Source organism: Anarhichas minor, unplaced genomic scaffold (assembly GCF_050575085.1).
Source record: "Anarhichas minor isolate MPS153535 unplaced genomic scaffold, ASM5057508v1 ptg000009l, whole genome shotgun sequence".
NCBI lineage: Eukaryota > Metazoa > Chordata > Actinopteri > Perciformes > Anarhichadidae > Anarhichas > Anarhichas minor.
The window spans coordinates 1,929,545-1,946,250 of NW_027466455.1; the positions used below are offsets into that span (position 1 = coordinate 1,929,545).

Sequence of the window (16,706 nt, forward strand, 5' to 3'; positions counted from 1 at the left end):
GTCCGTCAATCAACTCTATTCTTGTTTTTTGTCACTTAGGGGAGAGTACTTTGACTTGCATTCATTCTCTGGAGACTAACCATACTGTACTGTAAGTGACAAGCCAAACAAAAGTTGATGGTTCACTCTTTGAATCCCATACACTGACACACATTTAAAGCTAGAGTTGGTAACGTTCTTCAAAAACATTTAGCATCTTGCTTACTCTTGCTTCTGTCTCAAGTTTACCAATCTAAGCTTAAACAAGATGCATAAAATAAACATAAAATGAAATAAACTTCTCTATTCAGTTATGGAAACGAAATCTAAATCTGCTAAATTCAATTTGGAAATACTTACATAGTAAAAACACTATTCATGTGTTGAAAAGCATGTTCAAAGACAGCATAGCATAAGGGTTAATGTGTTTAATGGCACGTAGCCAGCGGCCGACACTATAAAGGGCATTAGAGGACAATACATCAGTTCCCTCCCTCACAGCTCCTGTCCATCTCAATCATCCTGTCTGCTACTGGAGTAAGAGAGCGGGAGACCGAGAGAATGAGAGAGTTTTGTTCTGGGCCAGAAAGGCTCCTGCCTCAGGATGTTGCCTTTAAAGCTGAAGAAATGGGTTTCCTGTGGAGGAAACGATCACAGAATAGACAAGGCTTGGTCGAGACACCGTGTTCCCAACATTTCTTGAACACAGGTCACCCAGCTGCAGAGCGGGCAGCACACTTTTGTGGGACATATTTGGTCTCATAGCCTTCGAGTGGTGAGTAAAAACTTCTTGTTTTGGAATATATGTTTTGCACCTGCTGATGCTAAACCATTTCAGAATGCTCTTGATTTCTGCTCTGCAGGTGTTTGTCTCGCCTGATGGATCCTGGATGCTTTGGAGATTGGTTGACTGACAGCACATAATCTGATCCTGATCTTTTCCACAGGAGAAACCATTTATAAATAATATGGAGTGGACAAATGACAAGTGGAACTAATCAGAGTTTTGCTTTGAGTGAATGAATGGGTATTTCTACACCAACTCATCATCCTGCAACTGTCAATCCATGTCTGAGTAAGGTCACCTGTAGTTTCCCATGTCAGGTGCTTTTACCAACAGAGACATGTCCAATGACAGCTGCAACCTCCCGTTGGACACGGACACGTTTGGCCTGACCTGTATCTATGGCCTGATCTTCTCTTTGGGTCTCCCCAGCAACCTGCTTTCTCTCTGGGGACTGTACCACCTGGGCCGCTCCGGTGTAGGAGGCTGCCAGCTGGTCTACATTCTCAACCTGCTGCTATCAGACCTCCTCCAGCTGCTCACCCTGCCACTGTGGATCCTTTATCTCCAAGGTGGTCACCGCTGGCCTTACAGCCAGATAACTTGCGAGCTGGTGGGCTACGTGTTTTACGTAAACGTCTATGCCAGCGTCATGTTCTTGTGCCTGATAGCGCTGGACCGCTGCCTGGCCATCGTGTACCCGCTTAGCAGCCGCAGAGTACGGACTGTCCGGGTGGCAGCGTTGTCTGGCGTGGCAGTTTGGACCCTCACCTTCCTGTTCTGTCTGAGTGGACTGCTGCCGTCCGTGTTTGACTCTGATAGACTGCTGTGTCTGGAGCAGTACCCAGTCAGCCCCAGATACGCCCGCTTCAAGATCACAACGGTGGCCCTGGGCTTCCTGCTGCCATGTGCCATACTCGGGTGAGTTAATCCCCAAGTTCCCAGTGAGGACACTCCCACATGTTGTGTTTCCAAATCTGTTCAAAGCTTCTGTGGTCAAATGAGTCGACAATTTACAATGCACAAGAACGTATTTTGTGTCAAAATACTATAAATGGTCAGAATTGTGCTACAACAGAAGGGAGACATACTATTTACCAACCTCAAGTTAAAATAATCCAATATAATGTATGAAGAGTATTGCAACATGAACTGAAATGTAGCTGAAAAAAACTATTTAGGGCCCCCTTTGTGATACAGAGCTCCTTTTCCTTGTTTATGTGTGGTACAGTTTGACAAAGGGAAATGGTATAATGTCCTTGGGGAACATTATATAATCAAGTATATTCTGATGGCTGATGTTCTCATTTGCAACTCTGCTTCCTCCCTTAGCTACACTTCAGCCCACATTGGGGTGACACTCCGACGATCTCCGTCTCTCTCTGACCATGAGCGGCACAAAATCGTGGGCATCCTCGTCGTGATCACCATCAACTTCATTGTTGTGTTTGGACCCTATCACCTCGTGGGCGGATACAGATTTGTGTCCTTGCTGCTGACTGACGAGCCATGTGGAATGGAGCGTTCCATTTTCCTCATCTATCGCCTGTGCTACGGTCTGACCAGCCTCAATACCCTGCTGAATCCCCTCTTCTATATCTTCCTGTGCCCCGATGCCCGGCTAGAGCTGCAAAGATCCTTGCCCTGTTTGGGAAGGGGGCAAAGCACGCACAAAAAGATTAGCCTCAGTACCAGAGCTCCCTCAGACAACCAGAGGGAGAGCGAAACTGGACATAATAATCTTCTAGAGCTATAACTTGGATTTTACCTCAGAGCTGAGCTCCTGGTATTTAATCAAAGCTAGTGTGCCACCAAGTGGAAGTGCATGTGTACAGTGTGTTTCAGCTCTCAGAAAATGCATTCACTTTCTTCAGGGTGCTTCAACCTCATCAGCTAAAAGACTTCCACTAGTTCAAGTTTCAGTTACTCGTCATGATCTAAATACTGTTTCAGAGGAACACAGATCTCAAAGTGCAACTGTTGCTGACATAAACTCAACACATATATAATTCAGTACAAATATGCCAAAAATCCACTCTTTTGTGATATCCAATACCATACCCAAATTATACAACCAAAATAAGATCCATCTATTTACTAGATTGGTTTTTTGACAAGTGTGGAAATGAATCAATCATTTCACAATCAAACTACGTTTTTTTACTGTCATGTTACAATTAAAAATGTATCAATTAAAAATTCATGTTCAATCATGTGTTTGCTGTCAGTCATTTTCAAAATAGAAATCTCTGCGGAAACACAAGCATGACTGTGGCTACATGATCGCAAGGGAAGTGACACACCTCAATGTTGTTCCGTTTATTAATGTTTAGAAATGTCACAGCATTAATACATATAGACTCTACATGAATGGAAATTATTACAATAATGGACATTTATGACAACAATTCTCTATTATAAGCATAATGGGCAAAAAATAAGAAGCGCATTCTGTATTTCAAAAATGTTGCCTGTGTCAGCTCCTGCTGATGACATCTAGTGAGAGACACATGTTTACAAAGCAAGCAACTAAAAAGAAGCAATAATGTATGGGTCATTCAACAAAATATACACATCAGACAAGCATCCACGTCAAAATAAGAAAAGCATGCAGAATACTGTGTGATTGTTCCAGCAGTTGTCATTAAGTACACACTGCAGAGTAATGCTGACTAAATCGCCTGTCATAATGGCTGCTGTGAAAAGGGCCTACAGGAAGCGATAGGAGGTGAATGTTAGTTGATAGTTTGTAATGATACTAAGCCAAGAAGTAAACGGAAGCCTGGCCATTATTGCAGTACGTTTTCATTCAGTTCTCAGCAGGATTAGCAAGACTTTCATTCTTCTCCTGATCCTCTCCCTTCAGACAAAAGGTTGTAATCGAATTCCTCTGCTTCAACACAATCTCGGTGGTGGAGATAGAGCTTTGAGCGGTGCTGCGGCGTCGGCCAAACTCTGCCAGATCCTCAACCAGGACACTCTCCATCACCGCACCCAGAGAATGTCTGATCTTCTTGCACAGGTCAGGGCAGCTGAACACGTACAGAATGGGGTTAAGGACACTGTTAAGGAAGCCGATGCTTGCTGAGATCGGGAGGAACTTGCCGGCAAATCTCTGGGCAGGATGCCCACTGGGAGCCATCACCTCCATAATGATGAAGAAGTGGTACGGGGCCCAGCAGAGTACGAAGCTCACCACCACGGCCACCACGAGCCGAACGAAACGGAAAGGGCGCCGGTGGCCTCTGCGTGCCAAGCTGGTATTGACGGCGGCATAGCTGAGGATGATGATCAGAAGAGGGATCAGGAAGGACAGAAAGAGCTTCATGAAGGCTAAGGCCTCTTTGCGCTGCTTACATAAAGGTCCCAGGTCAAACGGATCAGCAGGGAGGAGTCGAGCAAAATTGTAGTAACACTGGATCTTGCCGTTACGTTGATGAATGGTGTCACGGAATATGTAGAAGGGGATGGTGAAGACCACAGCCAAAGCCCAGATCACCCCACATATCCTCTCCACTACTTGGACGTTCCTGTAGTTCTGGGCCCAGACGGGTCTCAGCACCACCAGGCAGCGGTCCATAGAAATGGCCGCCAGCAGGAAACCACTGACAAACATGTTGAGAAAGAAGATGGAGGAATGGATGCGGCAGAAGGTTGAGCCCAAGGTCCAGGTGCTGCCGCGGGCCATGTAGAGGGTGAAGAAGGGCAGGGAGGAAGTGGCCAGCAGGTCTGAGGCTGCAAGGTTCAGGATCCAGACACTAATGACAGAGCGACGGACATGGAAGCCCACTACCCACAGGATGAGGAGGTTCTCCAGGATGCCAATGGAGGAGACCAAGCCATGGATGGAAATGGTGAACATGCTCAAAGAGCTCATCTTGTCTGTTTGGTTTGATGGGTGAAAAATGCTGATATTTTCCCTCAGGCTGACAGGACAGTGCACCATCTTGGAGGGTAGACGTCTTGACGTCGAACTTTAAGTTGGCCTTTTGCTTCACACTGATGTGATCTATGACAGAGATTAGAACATATACAATGAATGTCCGATTCTATGCCCATTCAGATATTTAGATAATTCTATAACAATAAATATATTTAATTCATGCAAAAACAGTTTAATGTTCATGACAAGACACATATTTGTGGTTATTCTCACTATGCATAAACTGTTTTTTGGCTAGAACACATTTTTACGTGTTTCCCAAGCACCAAGAACAAGAAACACAGCAGAGGTGTGAAAAACATGTGTTTGCTGTTTTGCATATTCGCTTGCATGCAAATGATCTGTTTCTCTGTTTCATTTGATTCTTTTGCACAACCTTCAAAACGAATACTGGAAAACTCTTCAGTCTGTAATTGGTGATTAAATTGATGATTAAACTAAGTATTTAAGCTTTAAAGATCAGTAAATTAATTTAATTAGGGTTGTCAGGTTGTGAAAAAAACACCATCCAGTCAATAGTTCACAACCTAGCAATCCAAATATTGATCTTATTGATGGATCTAACTCAGGCATTTATAAGTAATTCATTAACAATTAACTAAACAAACACTAGTTACAACAAATTTTCTTGAGGCAAGATGGCAACAACATTAGGTCAATTAGTTTATCATACGCCCGAAAAAACACCTTGATGTCAAAACCAAACTACCTCCAGACAAGAGAATCAAGGCAGAACATACAAGGATCGGACACAAGCTCACTTTAAGTACTCATTGCTTTGACATGACATCTATTGCACTTCTGCCCATCCTGGGAGAGAGATCCCTCCTATGTTGCTCTCCCTAAGACAGAGGATGTCGCATGTATACAGGTTGAGGCAAATTTGTGATTTGTGATTTTGGGCTATACAAAATAAATTGAATTGAATTGAATTAATAGCTTCACTGACCAACAACAGTCCTTCTTTGCAAACTTTGCGAAAATTGTGTTTTATTGTAAAACTATAATATACTTGCTATGTGTGAAACTTGAGTTAAAGAACAGCATTTTTCATTGCAGTTCAACAGCTGAAAGAATGTATCTTTCTGTTTGCAGACCGTGTGGTGCCATTGTGTGTCTTTGCAGTCTTATCTTTCACATTTCCCACTTCCTCTCTATAGTTCTGTTCATTGTGTAACCTTTCGACTATTTGATCATGTCACACAGCATGCAAAATATCTCTGCGTGTTGATACGTTCAAGGTATAGTAATCAACTCAAGAGGCTCACATGATTTCTGATTTCTGATGAAACACAATGCATGCTTATAAGATAAGATAAGATCATTTCCAGTGGGGAAATTTATACTGTTAAACCTGAGGCGTTCACATTTGAAATAAAAAGTGTCATTCGGAAAATGTATCACTTGTTTTCAGCCCTAAGTTAAGCAAATGTTAGTTTAGCTCGGCCATTTGTGGTTACTACTCTGTTGCAAACTCTGCAAAAGCAAAGACACATAAGAAATTACATTTTACGTCTGGTGACAGGTCTTAATAATCTAAAGGCATTTGACCCATTTCCAAAGCACATTTAATTCGTAACGAGTGAAAAAACATCTTTAAGTGGATTAAACTGTCTCCTTGCAAGATTCTTACATTTGTGAAATGCGCGCGACCCCTCGTGCTAAGCACACAGACCTCCTCCTGGAGGAAAAAAAGAATCCCTCACCTTTTCCTCTGTCCCTGGTGGGTCTGATGAGATCTCTGTCATAATGTTTCTGTATCACACGGTACGCAGCACTTGCCTCATGGGCGTATGAGCACAGAACAGAAATAGGAAGTCACAAACTTTCAAAGAAAACAAGTAGAGTGTGACACCAACCCAATTTGACTCAACCTCAAGTCAGGCTGATATTTGGTCAACTGGTTTCTGAAAAGCAACTGAGCAAGGAAATGAGTAATACAATATTTCAAAATGTTAGTAGTTGATGAATCAAGCTACTTCAGTTACCTTCCACCAGGCGTTTCTTTCCCCTGATTTATTATTTTCTTTTCTTTATTGCTTCCTTTTGCTCTGTTTTGTATGAATCTGGTTTATTTCTTGTACCTTTGCAACACAGAGCTTCGAAGTTCCTACTCTGAGCCGTACTCTTACGACCCCAGTGGCAGTAAAGGTGAATGCTATGGGCGCCATCCAGCCACAAGGCGCGCCAAATGAAGAAAAAAACATTTTTACTAATACTATTTTTAGTAACACTATTTAATAACCATTGTTTCAAACGATTGCAATAAAAGCCCACTGTAACATAACTATGAAGCCTGTTAAATTGGCCCTATTTTCTGGTTAACATCACTTACTCACATCTTGAATTCATTTGAATTGGAAAGACTATTCAGGTGCTTGGGGAATAACCTACAGCTTATTTTTTTAGAAATACAGCTTTTCTCTTAAGTGCATAACTTTGTCTCAAAGACATGAAGCTAAGCAGTGTCTGTGCGAGTGCATGAACACAATGATTGTTGAATTTGGTGGAACACTTTTCTCAGAACTGATCTTATTCATACAATCCACTGTCCTCTGGATTGTGGAGATATCCTTTTAAACTACTGGACTCTTTCCATCACAGTGTTATTCAATTCGCCACTCAAGACAACTATTGCACTCACCACAGTTATATGAAAAGGATGGATAGCCAACACTGACGTATCTATAAGGTGGAGGTTTTCTCGTCCAGGTCAAAGTGAACAACCGTGACACCAGCACATCTCAGGGTAGTTGAGCCTTAAAAGTTCTTCATACCAAATCTTAACTGGGGAGGACTGGTTTCTGGCACTATATGCAGCTCACTACTGGAGTGGACTGCAAACCAAACTGAAGACACACGTTCCTTGTTATGTGATGAGTGGCGTCTGGTCTGAGACATCCTGATTGCATAAAGCTAGAATTGCAAAGTCAAACAGGATGTCAACATACTTATGAGTTTTCAAACTCAAAATTGCTTCGAAGTAATGAAATATAAAATCCACTGGTGAAATACTTTGGATAACAGCGTACTAATTGCACATGCATGCTAGCATAGGTCTGCACGAGTTGTTTACTGTGTTCTTACCTTGGAGAAAATTCAAAATACGAGAAGATTGGTAAATGTGACACGTTCTGCTAAATCACTATTAACTCGTCACTATGGAACAAATCTGTTGGTATGAGTGGTTCTTGCCCGAGGCCCATTGTGCTTATGGTTTAGCATACCTGGTCAATAGCTAGGCTGCAGTTAGCGCTTTCAATACCTGTGCCACAAGTATCAGTTTTTGTGTCTTGGTAATTGCAACAACAACGAAAACACACTATAATACGCTTATACTTTTGTATTTCTTAAGTGCAAGGTTTATGTATGATTTATGGAGGTGCTTCACTCCTCTAAGCACCAGGAGAGAAAACACTTGAGTAAATGCTGAGAGATATGGGTTCACATTTTGCTCCTTTATCCAATATGAGGATGCACATGCCTGTGGTGTGTCAGCACAGAGCAAATACAAGCCTCAGGTTTGACAGTGTCGTGTTCTGGGCTACACTGACACCTGCTGGCGCTCTGTGGTGCTGATAAATATAGTGTTCTCAAACTTTTTCTGGCAGTTCCTTCTGGTGAGAAGCTGTCAAAGCTGCCCTAAATTTGCTGCATTTTAATGATATACCGCTTTTTCTCTCTTACTCTGTGTTGACATAATACAAATTGTGTTTTGTTTTTAAATGAGATTCTTTAAATTGACATGATGAAAGATGGTGATTAAGCAAAGGATAAAGTGCCAAGCACTTACTTCTACTTTTTGTCTCACTGCTTTGTGTGTGTGTGTGTGTGTGTGTGTGTGTGTGTGTGTGTGTGTGTGTGTGTGTGTGTGTGTGTGTGCGTGTGTGTGCGTGTGTGCGTGCGTGTGTGTGTGTGAGTGTAAGAGAGATAGAGAGAGAGAAAGAGAAAACATGGCTGTACATAGCTACTTAGACAACGACAGGACAAACCTTCCCCCTGTTGTTTTTGTAACTTTGGGAATTGCAGGTAATTTTCTTGCATTTCAGTCACCAACCACCAAACAATATAGAATAAAATTCACTCTCCTTTCCTTTGCAAATATGAAATACTTGGAATATGAAACAAATTCAAAGTAATATATATATCCATCCAAGTCAGAAAATATCCCAGAAGGTTCAGCAGCCTGCTGTGTGAGATTAGACCCACAATCGTTGTTACTCATTACTGTCAATGACAACACACCACTGACCCACGTTTCAAGCCAGTTACCTAATACAGCAGAAGGCAGTACATATTGATTTGGAGTCTTTGAATAAAACTTCAAAACTTAAATTACTCAAGACATTGAAAGGCATCACGGCAGAGAATGACATCGTTTGTTAAAATGTAGTAATACTGTGTAAAACCCCTGCTGTGTCTCAGTGGGATTTACAAAAACTTCTCCACCCATCTATCCTTAGTAGACTTGACCATTTTAGTTTACACAAGTCTTTACAGTGGCTTCCTTTGTGTCAAATAACAGAGTTTAAATAACTTCTTGTTGTTGCTTAAAGCACTGAATAGTTTAGGGCCAAAAATGCATTTTTTGATCTGCTGCTCTGTTATAAAATGTCAGATCATCTGGTACAGGTCTGCCTACTGTCCTCTAAACTTTATGGAGCAGCGTCATTTAATCTGGAACAAACTCAGAGAGATCATCTTATTTCAAAAAACGCTTGTTCGCCACTTATTCACATCTTGCCCCTTGCCGTTTTATTTTATCTTATTATTTTAGCTTATTTTATCCTAATCTTACTTTGTTAAAATCCTATTCATATGTCTCTTGTTATACTGCTTAAGGCCCCTTTTCAGTCTCATGTATTGGATTGTTGTTGAAAAGGTGCTATTCAGATGAACTTGCCCTGCCTCGTCTAGGAGAAGAGAATGCAATAGTTGACATCTCATTCTGTAATTTGCATGCACAAAAGTAGGCAGACTGTTAGTGCACTCAAGTGTGGCACAAAGACATCCAAACCACAAAATGTGTGACAAATGTCAAATAAATAAACCGCTGATGGTGTTCTAGAAAGATCTGGGTTTAGCTAGGGTCAACGGACCGATTACAATAGCTGTCGGAAATTTACAGCTTCTCACTTCCTTCAGTAGGAGCACTGACACCCACAAAATGTGCGCCACTTGGGTCACGCACAGACATTTTTCCGCTGACGGCGTAGCTGTCGTCCTCGACCCCTTTACTCATACCGCCATCACACTGTTACGGTCTGAACACCGGAGATGTTCAAATTGTACGTGCTCTTGGTTCCTGTCTTTGGAGCTTGTAAGTCACTGCGAACAATATTTTCCGTGCCTGAAAATTATATTTTTGAAACTTTTGGAATGTCTAAAGTGATGTATTGCATTCACTGGTCGTTGATTTCTATCTTTCTGTGTTTCAGATGGCGCTCTACTCTACGCTAAGCCCGGACACAACGTGACTTTACCGTGTTTCTATGTCTCCAGGGCCAACAATCTGTGCTGGTACAAGCAGGTTGCAGGGGAGCAACCTCAGATAATATCCTCGTTCTACAAACATTCACCTGACAGCAACATCTTCTACAACCAGTTTAAAGACAACAAACGCTTTTCAGTTCACACTGATGCAGGGTTCTACCATTTGAACATTTCTAATGTCCAGGACTCGGATTCAGCTATGTACTACTGCGGACATATCAGTATTGCAGCCACTGATGGCTGTAAGGAGTGAAAAAACATCTTTAAGTGGATTAAACTGTCTCCTTGCAAGATTCTTACACCCCTCGTGCTAAGCACACAGACCATCTCCTGAAAAAAAAAAAGAATCCCTCACCTTTTCCTCTGTCCCTGGTGGGTCTGATGAGATCTCTGTCATAATGTTTCTGTATCACACGGTACGCAGCATTTGCCTCATGGGCGTATGAGTACAGAACAGAAATAGGAAGTCACAAACTTTCAAAAAAAAACAAGTAGCGGTAAATGTGACACCAACCCAATTTGACCCAACCTCAAATGAGGCTGATATTTGGTCAACTGGTTTCTGAAAAGCAACTGAGCAAGGAAATGAGTGATACAATATTTTAAAAAGTTCGTAGTCGATGAATCAGCCTGTTAAATTGGCCCTATTTTCTGGTTTGCCCGCAGCATCACCCTTTCGCATCATCCTACTTGTTAGTAAATAGATAGAGTTAACATCACTTATTCACATCTTGAATTCATTTGAATTGGAAAGACTATGCAGGTGCTTGGGGAATAACATACAGCTTATTTTTTTAGAAATACAGCTTTTCTCTTAAGTGCATAACTTTGTCTCAAAGACATGAAGCTAAGCAGTGTCTGTGCGAGTGCATGAACACAATGATTGTTGAATTTGGTGGAACACTTTTCTCAGAACTGATCTTATTCATACAATCCACTGTCCTCTGGATTGTGGAGATATCCTTTTAAACTACTGGACTCTTTCCATCACAGTGTTCTTCAATTCGCCACTCAAGACAACTATTGCACTCACCACAGTTATATGAAAAGGATGGATAGCCAACACTGACGTATCTATAAGGTGGAGGTTTTCTCGTCCAGGTCAAAGTGAACAACCGTGACACCAGCACATCTCAGGGTAGTTGAGCCTTAAAAGTTATTCATACCAAATCTTAACTGACTGGTTTCTGGCACTATATGCAGCTCACTACTGGAGTGGACTGCAAACCAAACTGAAGACACACGTTCCTTGTTATGTGATGAGTGCCGTCTGGTCTGAGACATCCTGATTGCATAAAGCTTAACTAACTAAATTTTCATTTTTTGATCTGCTGCTCTGTTATAAAATGTCAGATCATCTGGTACAGGTCTGCCTACTGTCCTCTGAACTTTATGGAGCAGCGTCATTTAATCTGGAACAAACTCAGAGAGATCATCTTATTTCAAAAAACGCTTGTTCGCCACTTATTCACATCTTGCCCCTTGCCGTTTTATTTTATCTTATTATTTTAGCTTATCTTATCCTAATCTTACTTTGTTAAAATCCTATTCATATGTCTCTTGTTATACTGCTTAAGGCCCCTTTTCAGTCTCATGTATTGTATGTATTTCAGTCTCATGGATTGTTGTTGAAAAGGTGCTATTCAGATGAACTTGCCCTGCCTCGTCTAAGAGAAGAGAATGCAATAGTTGACATCTCATTCTGTAATTTGCATGCACAAAAGTAGGCAGACTGTTAGTGCACTCAAGTGTGGCACAAAGACATTCAAACCACAAAATGTGTGACAAATGTCAAATAAATAAACCGCTGATGGTGTTCTAGAAAGATCTGGGTTTAGCTAGGGTCAACGGACCGATTACAATAGCTGTCGGAAATTTACAGCTTCTCACTTCCTTCAGTAGGAGCACTGACACCCACAAAATGTGCGCCACTTGGGTCACGCACAGACATTTTTCCGCTGACGGCGTAGCTGTCGTCCTCGACCCCTTTACTCATACCGCCATCACACTGTTACGGTCTGAACACCGGAGATGTTCAAATTGTACGTGCTCTTGGTTCCTGTCTTTGGAGCTTGTAAGTCACTGCGAACAATATTTTCCGTGCCTGAAAATTATATTTTTGAAACTTTTGGAATGTCTAAAGTGATGTATTGCATTCACTGGTCGTTGATTTCTATCTTTCTGTGTTTCAGATGGCGCTCTACTCTACGCTAAGCCCGGACACAACGTGACTTTACCGTGTTTCTATGTCTCCAGGGCCAACAATCTGTGCTGGTACAAGCAGGTTGCAGGGGAGCAACCTCAGATAATATCCTCGTTCTACAAACATTCACCTGACAGCAACATCTTCTACAACCAGTTTAAAGACAACAAACGCTTTTCAGTTCACACTGATGCAGGGTTCTACCATTTGAACATTTCTAATGTCCAGGACTCGGATTCAGCTATGTACTACTGCGGACATATCAGTATTGCAGCCACTGATGGCTGTAAGGAGTGAAAAAACATCTTTAAGTGGATTAAACTGTCTCCTTGCAAGATTCTTACACCCCTCGTGCTAAGCACACAGACCATCTCCTGAAAAAAAAAAAGAATCCCTCACCTTTTCCTCTGTCCCTGGTGGGTCTGATGAGATCTCTGTCATAATGTTTCTGTATCACACGGTACGCAGCATTTGCCTCATGGGCGTATGAGTACAGAACAGAAATAGGAAGTCACAAACTTTCAAAAAAAACAAGTAGCGGTAAATGTGACACCAACCCAATTTGACCCAACCTCAAATGAGGCTGATATTTGGTCAACTGGTTTCTGAAAAGCAACTGAGCAAGGAAATGAGTGATACAATATTTTAAAAAGTTCGTAGTCGATGAATCAGCCTGTTAAATTGGCCCTATTTTCTGGTTTGCCCGCAGTATCACCCTTTCGCATCATCCTACTTGTTAGTAAATAGATAGAGTTAACATCACTTATTCACATCTTGAATTCATTTGAATTGGAAAGACTATGCAGGTGCTTGGGGAATAACATACAGCTTATTTTTTTAGAAATACAGCTTTTCTCTTAAGTGCATAACTTTGTCTCAAAGACATGAAGCTAAGCAGTGTCTGTGCGAGTGCATGAACACAATGATTGTTGAATTTGGTGGAACACTTTTCTCAGAACTGATCTTATTCATACAATCCACTGTCCTCTGGATTGTGGAGATATCCTTTTAAACTACTGGACTCTTTCCATCACAGTGTTCTTCAATTCGCCACTCAAGACAACTATTGCACTCACCACAGTTATATGAAAAGGATGGATAGCCAACACTGACGTATCTATAAGGTGGAGGTTTTCTCGTCCAGGTCAAAGTGAACAACCGTGACACCAGCACATCTCAGGGTAGTTGAGCCTTAAAAGTTATTCATACCAAATCTTAACTGACTGGTTTCTGGCACTATATGCAGCTCACTACTGGAGTGGACTGCAAACCAAACTGAAGACACACGTTCCTTGTTATGTGATGAGTGCCGTCTGGTCTGAGACATCCTGATTGCATAAAGCTTAACTAACTAAATTTTCATTTTTTGATCTGCTGCTCTGTTATAAAATGTCAGATCATCTGGTACAGGTCTGCCTACTGTCCTCTGAACTTTATGGAGCAGCGTCATTTAATCTGGAACAAACTCAGAGAGATCATCTTATTTCAAAAAACGCTTGTTCGCCACTTATTCACATCTTGCCCCTTGCCGTTTTATTTTATCTTATTATTTTAGCTTATCTTATCCTAATCTTACTTTGTTAAAATCCTATTCATATGTCTCTTGTTATACTGCTTAAGGCCCCTTTTCAGTCTCATGTATTGTATGTATTTCAGTCTCATGGATTGTTGTTGAAAAGGTGCTATTCAGATGAACTTGCCCTGCCTCGTCTAAGAGAAGAGAATGCAATAGTTGACATCTCATTCTGTAATTTGCATGCACAAAAGTAGGCAGACTGTTAGTGCACTCAAGTGTGGCACAAAGACATTCAAACCACAAAATGTGTGACAAATGTCAAATAAATAAACCGCTGATGGTGTTCTAGAAAGATCTGGGTTTAGCTAGGGTCAACGGACCGATTACAATAGCTGTCGGAAATTTACAGCTTCTCACTTCCTTCAGTAGGAGCACTGACACCCACAAAATGTGCGCCACTTGGGTCACGCACAGACATTTTTCCGCTGACGGCGTAGCTGTCGTCCTCGACCCCTTTACTCATACCGCCATCACACTGTTACGGTCTGAACACCGGAGATGTTCAAATTGTACGTGCTCTTGGTTCCTGTCTTTGGAGCTTGTAAGTCACTGCGAACAATATTTTCCGTGCCTGAAAATTATATTTTTGAAACTTTTGGAATGTCTAAAGTGATGTATTGCATTCACTGGTCGTTGATTTCTATCTTTCTGTGTTTCAGATGGCGCTCTACTCTACGCTAAGCCCGGACACAACGTGACTTTACCGTGTTTCTATGTCTCCAGGGCCAACAATCTGTGCTGGTACAAGCAGGTTGCAGGGGAGCAACCTCAGATAATATCCTCGTTCTACAAACATTCACCTGACAGCAACATCTTCTACAACCAGTTTAAAGACAACAAACGCTTTTCAGTTCACACTGATGCAGGGTTCTACCATTTGAACATTTCTAATGTCCAGGACTCGGATTCAGCTATGTACTACTGCGGACATATCAGTATTGCAGTCACTGAATTTGAAAATGGCACGTTTTTGGTTTTGAAAGGTATTTTGATTTTGATTTTGGACACACAAATCTCTCTTTCCCAGTTGATTTTCCATTTAATAACTCTTTCTATACACGTGTATTCCTCCAGAGTCCAGCCGCAGGTCTTTCCTCCAGCAGCCGGCGTCCGACTCTGTGAAGCCAGGAGGCTCTGGGACTCTGAACTGCACCGTGCACACTGGAACCAGTGACACAGAACACAGTGTGTACTGGTTCAAAAAGGAGGATTCAAGAAACTCCCACTTGGGTATTATGTACATCCACACGCACATCAGCAGTCAGTGTGTGCAGAGCCTGGAGCCTCCTGCACAGAGCTGTGTTTACAGCTTATCGAAGACAAATGTGAGCCGGTCTGATGCTGGGACGTACTACTGTGCCGTGGCTTCATGTGGAGAGATACTGTTTGGGAGCGGAACAAGACTGGACGTTGGAGGTGAGCAAAGTTTAGAGAAAAAAAATCTAAATTTAAGACACTTTTTATTTGGGCTTGTCTACATTGCTTTTTCTTTTCTCAGAGCAACAGGGTGACATTTTTCCTCTCTTGATGAAATGCTCGGTCGCAGCTCTGCTTGTGTCTGGTGTCTTGAACATCATTCTAATCGGCATCCTCTACAAAATGTCCAGGAGGAAATATCTCCATTCTCAAGGTACTACTAATTCATATTTACTAGAGAAGAAGTCAGTCTTTCTATCTCTTGTTTTAATGGGGATACAAGGAAGGATTGATCCACACAATTCTAAACCATGTTTTCATGCGTAGTGCTATCTCGCCATGCAGCCAGTTTGGGTTTTATTTTGAGGTATCTGTCTCTGAGACGTCATTTGAAAAGTACATATAATTTCTATTTTCCAGCAATAATGTCAAGGGTACTCGAGAAAATCCACAGATCTTTTTTTTTTTATCATCAATATCATCAATCATGTGAATGACTAAAGGTAATGACAAAAAAATCTGATGTTTTTCTGTTACTACAGTGCTGCAACCCCACTTGAGTGTCCCAGAAGACACCCCTGAGAGTCAGGTAAGCTCAAAAATCTTCCCAACATGTGAGCTGTATTTATATTTTGTATATAGACGCATCCCATTTCTAAATAAGTTTAGCATCAGTTATTATTAATAACTTAGTAATAACGTCTATTATTTTCTTCAGAATGAGGAATCTGATGCTCCGCAGTACGTAGCACTGGACTTCAAGAAGAGGCACGGCCAGAGCAGAGGACAGAGGAACCCAGAGGAGGAGACCATTTACGCTGGAGTTAGACTGTCACACCTGAAGTGACAACACCTTCTACACCACCCACCAACTCCTGTAATTTAAATTCCTATTATAACATTTTATTAAAAAGTTGCTTAATTTGAAACTCATGCCACTAGTAAGCAGCAAACAACTAGTTGCTATGAAAAGATATAGTGGAGTAATGTCTACCTGAGCAGAAAATGAATTCTCTCTCTCTCTATGTTGTAATTCAAGCTTCTCTGTGCTTTGCTTACGTAGCCGGTCCAGACCCGCGTGCATCCTAGTGCATGTTAGTGTACCTCCAACTGCTGAGCACCATAGAGCATTCACCAGTATGAAAATATGTATTCAATAAATGCATTCATTTTTTTTCATTCCTACAAAGTCCTCTGTCCTCATGTGCCCTGCATGTGTTTACTGTAAATCTTCCTGCTTTGATCACTCTGTGTGTATGTAACACTCTAGGTGGTTTTACCCTCTTCTATATATCTGACTGTGGCTAAAGGG

General features: G+C 41.6%; 3 protein-coding genes across 3 annotated transcripts; 2 read left to right on the plus strand and 1 right to left on the minus strand.

Annotated features, from left to right (window-relative positions):
- Nucleotides 1-1,103: 1,103 nt before the first annotated feature.
- On the plus strand, nucleotides 1,104-2,519 carry LOC142945970 (G-protein coupled receptor 4). The gene is made up of 2 exons (XM_076086910.1): nucleotides 1,104-1,684; nucleotides 2,096-2,519. Exons 1-2 carry the CDS (start codon nucleotides 1,104-1,106, stop codon nucleotides 2,517-2,519), a joined length of 1,005 nt encoding a protein of 334 aa, XP_075943025.1.
- Nucleotides 2,520-3,067: 548 nt separating this feature from the next.
- Nucleotides 3,068-6,453, minus strand: LOC142945894 (prostaglandin D2 receptor 2-like). Its single transcript, XM_076086831.1, has 2 exons — nucleotides 6,413-6,453; nucleotides 3,068-4,772 (listed from the first exon to the last, which is right to left on the minus strand). The coding sequence occupies exon 2, from the start codon at nucleotides 4,707-4,709 to the stop codon at nucleotides 3,573-3,575; it is 1,137 nt and encodes a 378-aa protein (XP_075942946.1). The 5' UTR covers nucleotides 4,710-4,772; nucleotides 6,413-6,453; the 3' UTR covers nucleotides 3,068-3,572.
- A 3,530-nt stretch (nucleotides 6,454-9,983) lies between these two features.
- LOC142945948 (uncharacterized) lies at nucleotides 9,984-16,573 on the plus strand. Its single transcript, XM_076086886.1, has 6 exons — nucleotides 9,984-10,026; nucleotides 10,145-10,441; nucleotides 12,392-12,688; nucleotides 14,638-14,964; nucleotides 15,050-15,394; nucleotides 16,397-16,573. Exons 1-6 carry the CDS (start codon nucleotides 9,984-9,986, stop codon nucleotides 16,552-16,554), a joined length of 1,467 nt encoding a protein of 488 aa, XP_075943001.1. The 3' UTR covers nucleotides 16,555-16,573.
- Nucleotides 16,574-16,706: the final 133 nt, after the last annotated feature.

Coding starts and splice junctions, on each gene's coding strand:
- LOC142945894 (XM_076086831.1), bottom strand. CDS start 4,709: ATGGTGCACTGTCCTGTCAGCCTGAGGGAAAATATCAGCATTTTTCAC.
- LOC142945948 (XM_076086886.1), top strand. CDS start 9,984: ATGTTCAAATTGTACGTGCTCTTGGTTCCTGTCTTTGGAGCTT. Junction 10,442..12,391: donor TATTGCAGCCACTGATGGCT/GTAAGGAGTGAA, acceptor TCTGTGTTTCAG/ATGGCGCTCTACTCTACGCT. Junction 15,395..16,396: donor AACAAGACTGGACGTTGGAG/GTGAGCAAAGTT, acceptor CTACCTGAGCAG/AAAATGAATTCTCTCTCTCT.
- LOC142945970 (XM_076086910.1), top strand. CDS start 1,104: ATGTCCAATGACAGCTGCAACCTCCCGTTGGACACGGACACGTTTGGC. Junction 1,685..2,095: donor CTGCCATGTGCCATACTCGG/GTGAGTTAATCC, acceptor TTCCTCCCTTAG/CTACACTTCAGCCCACATTG.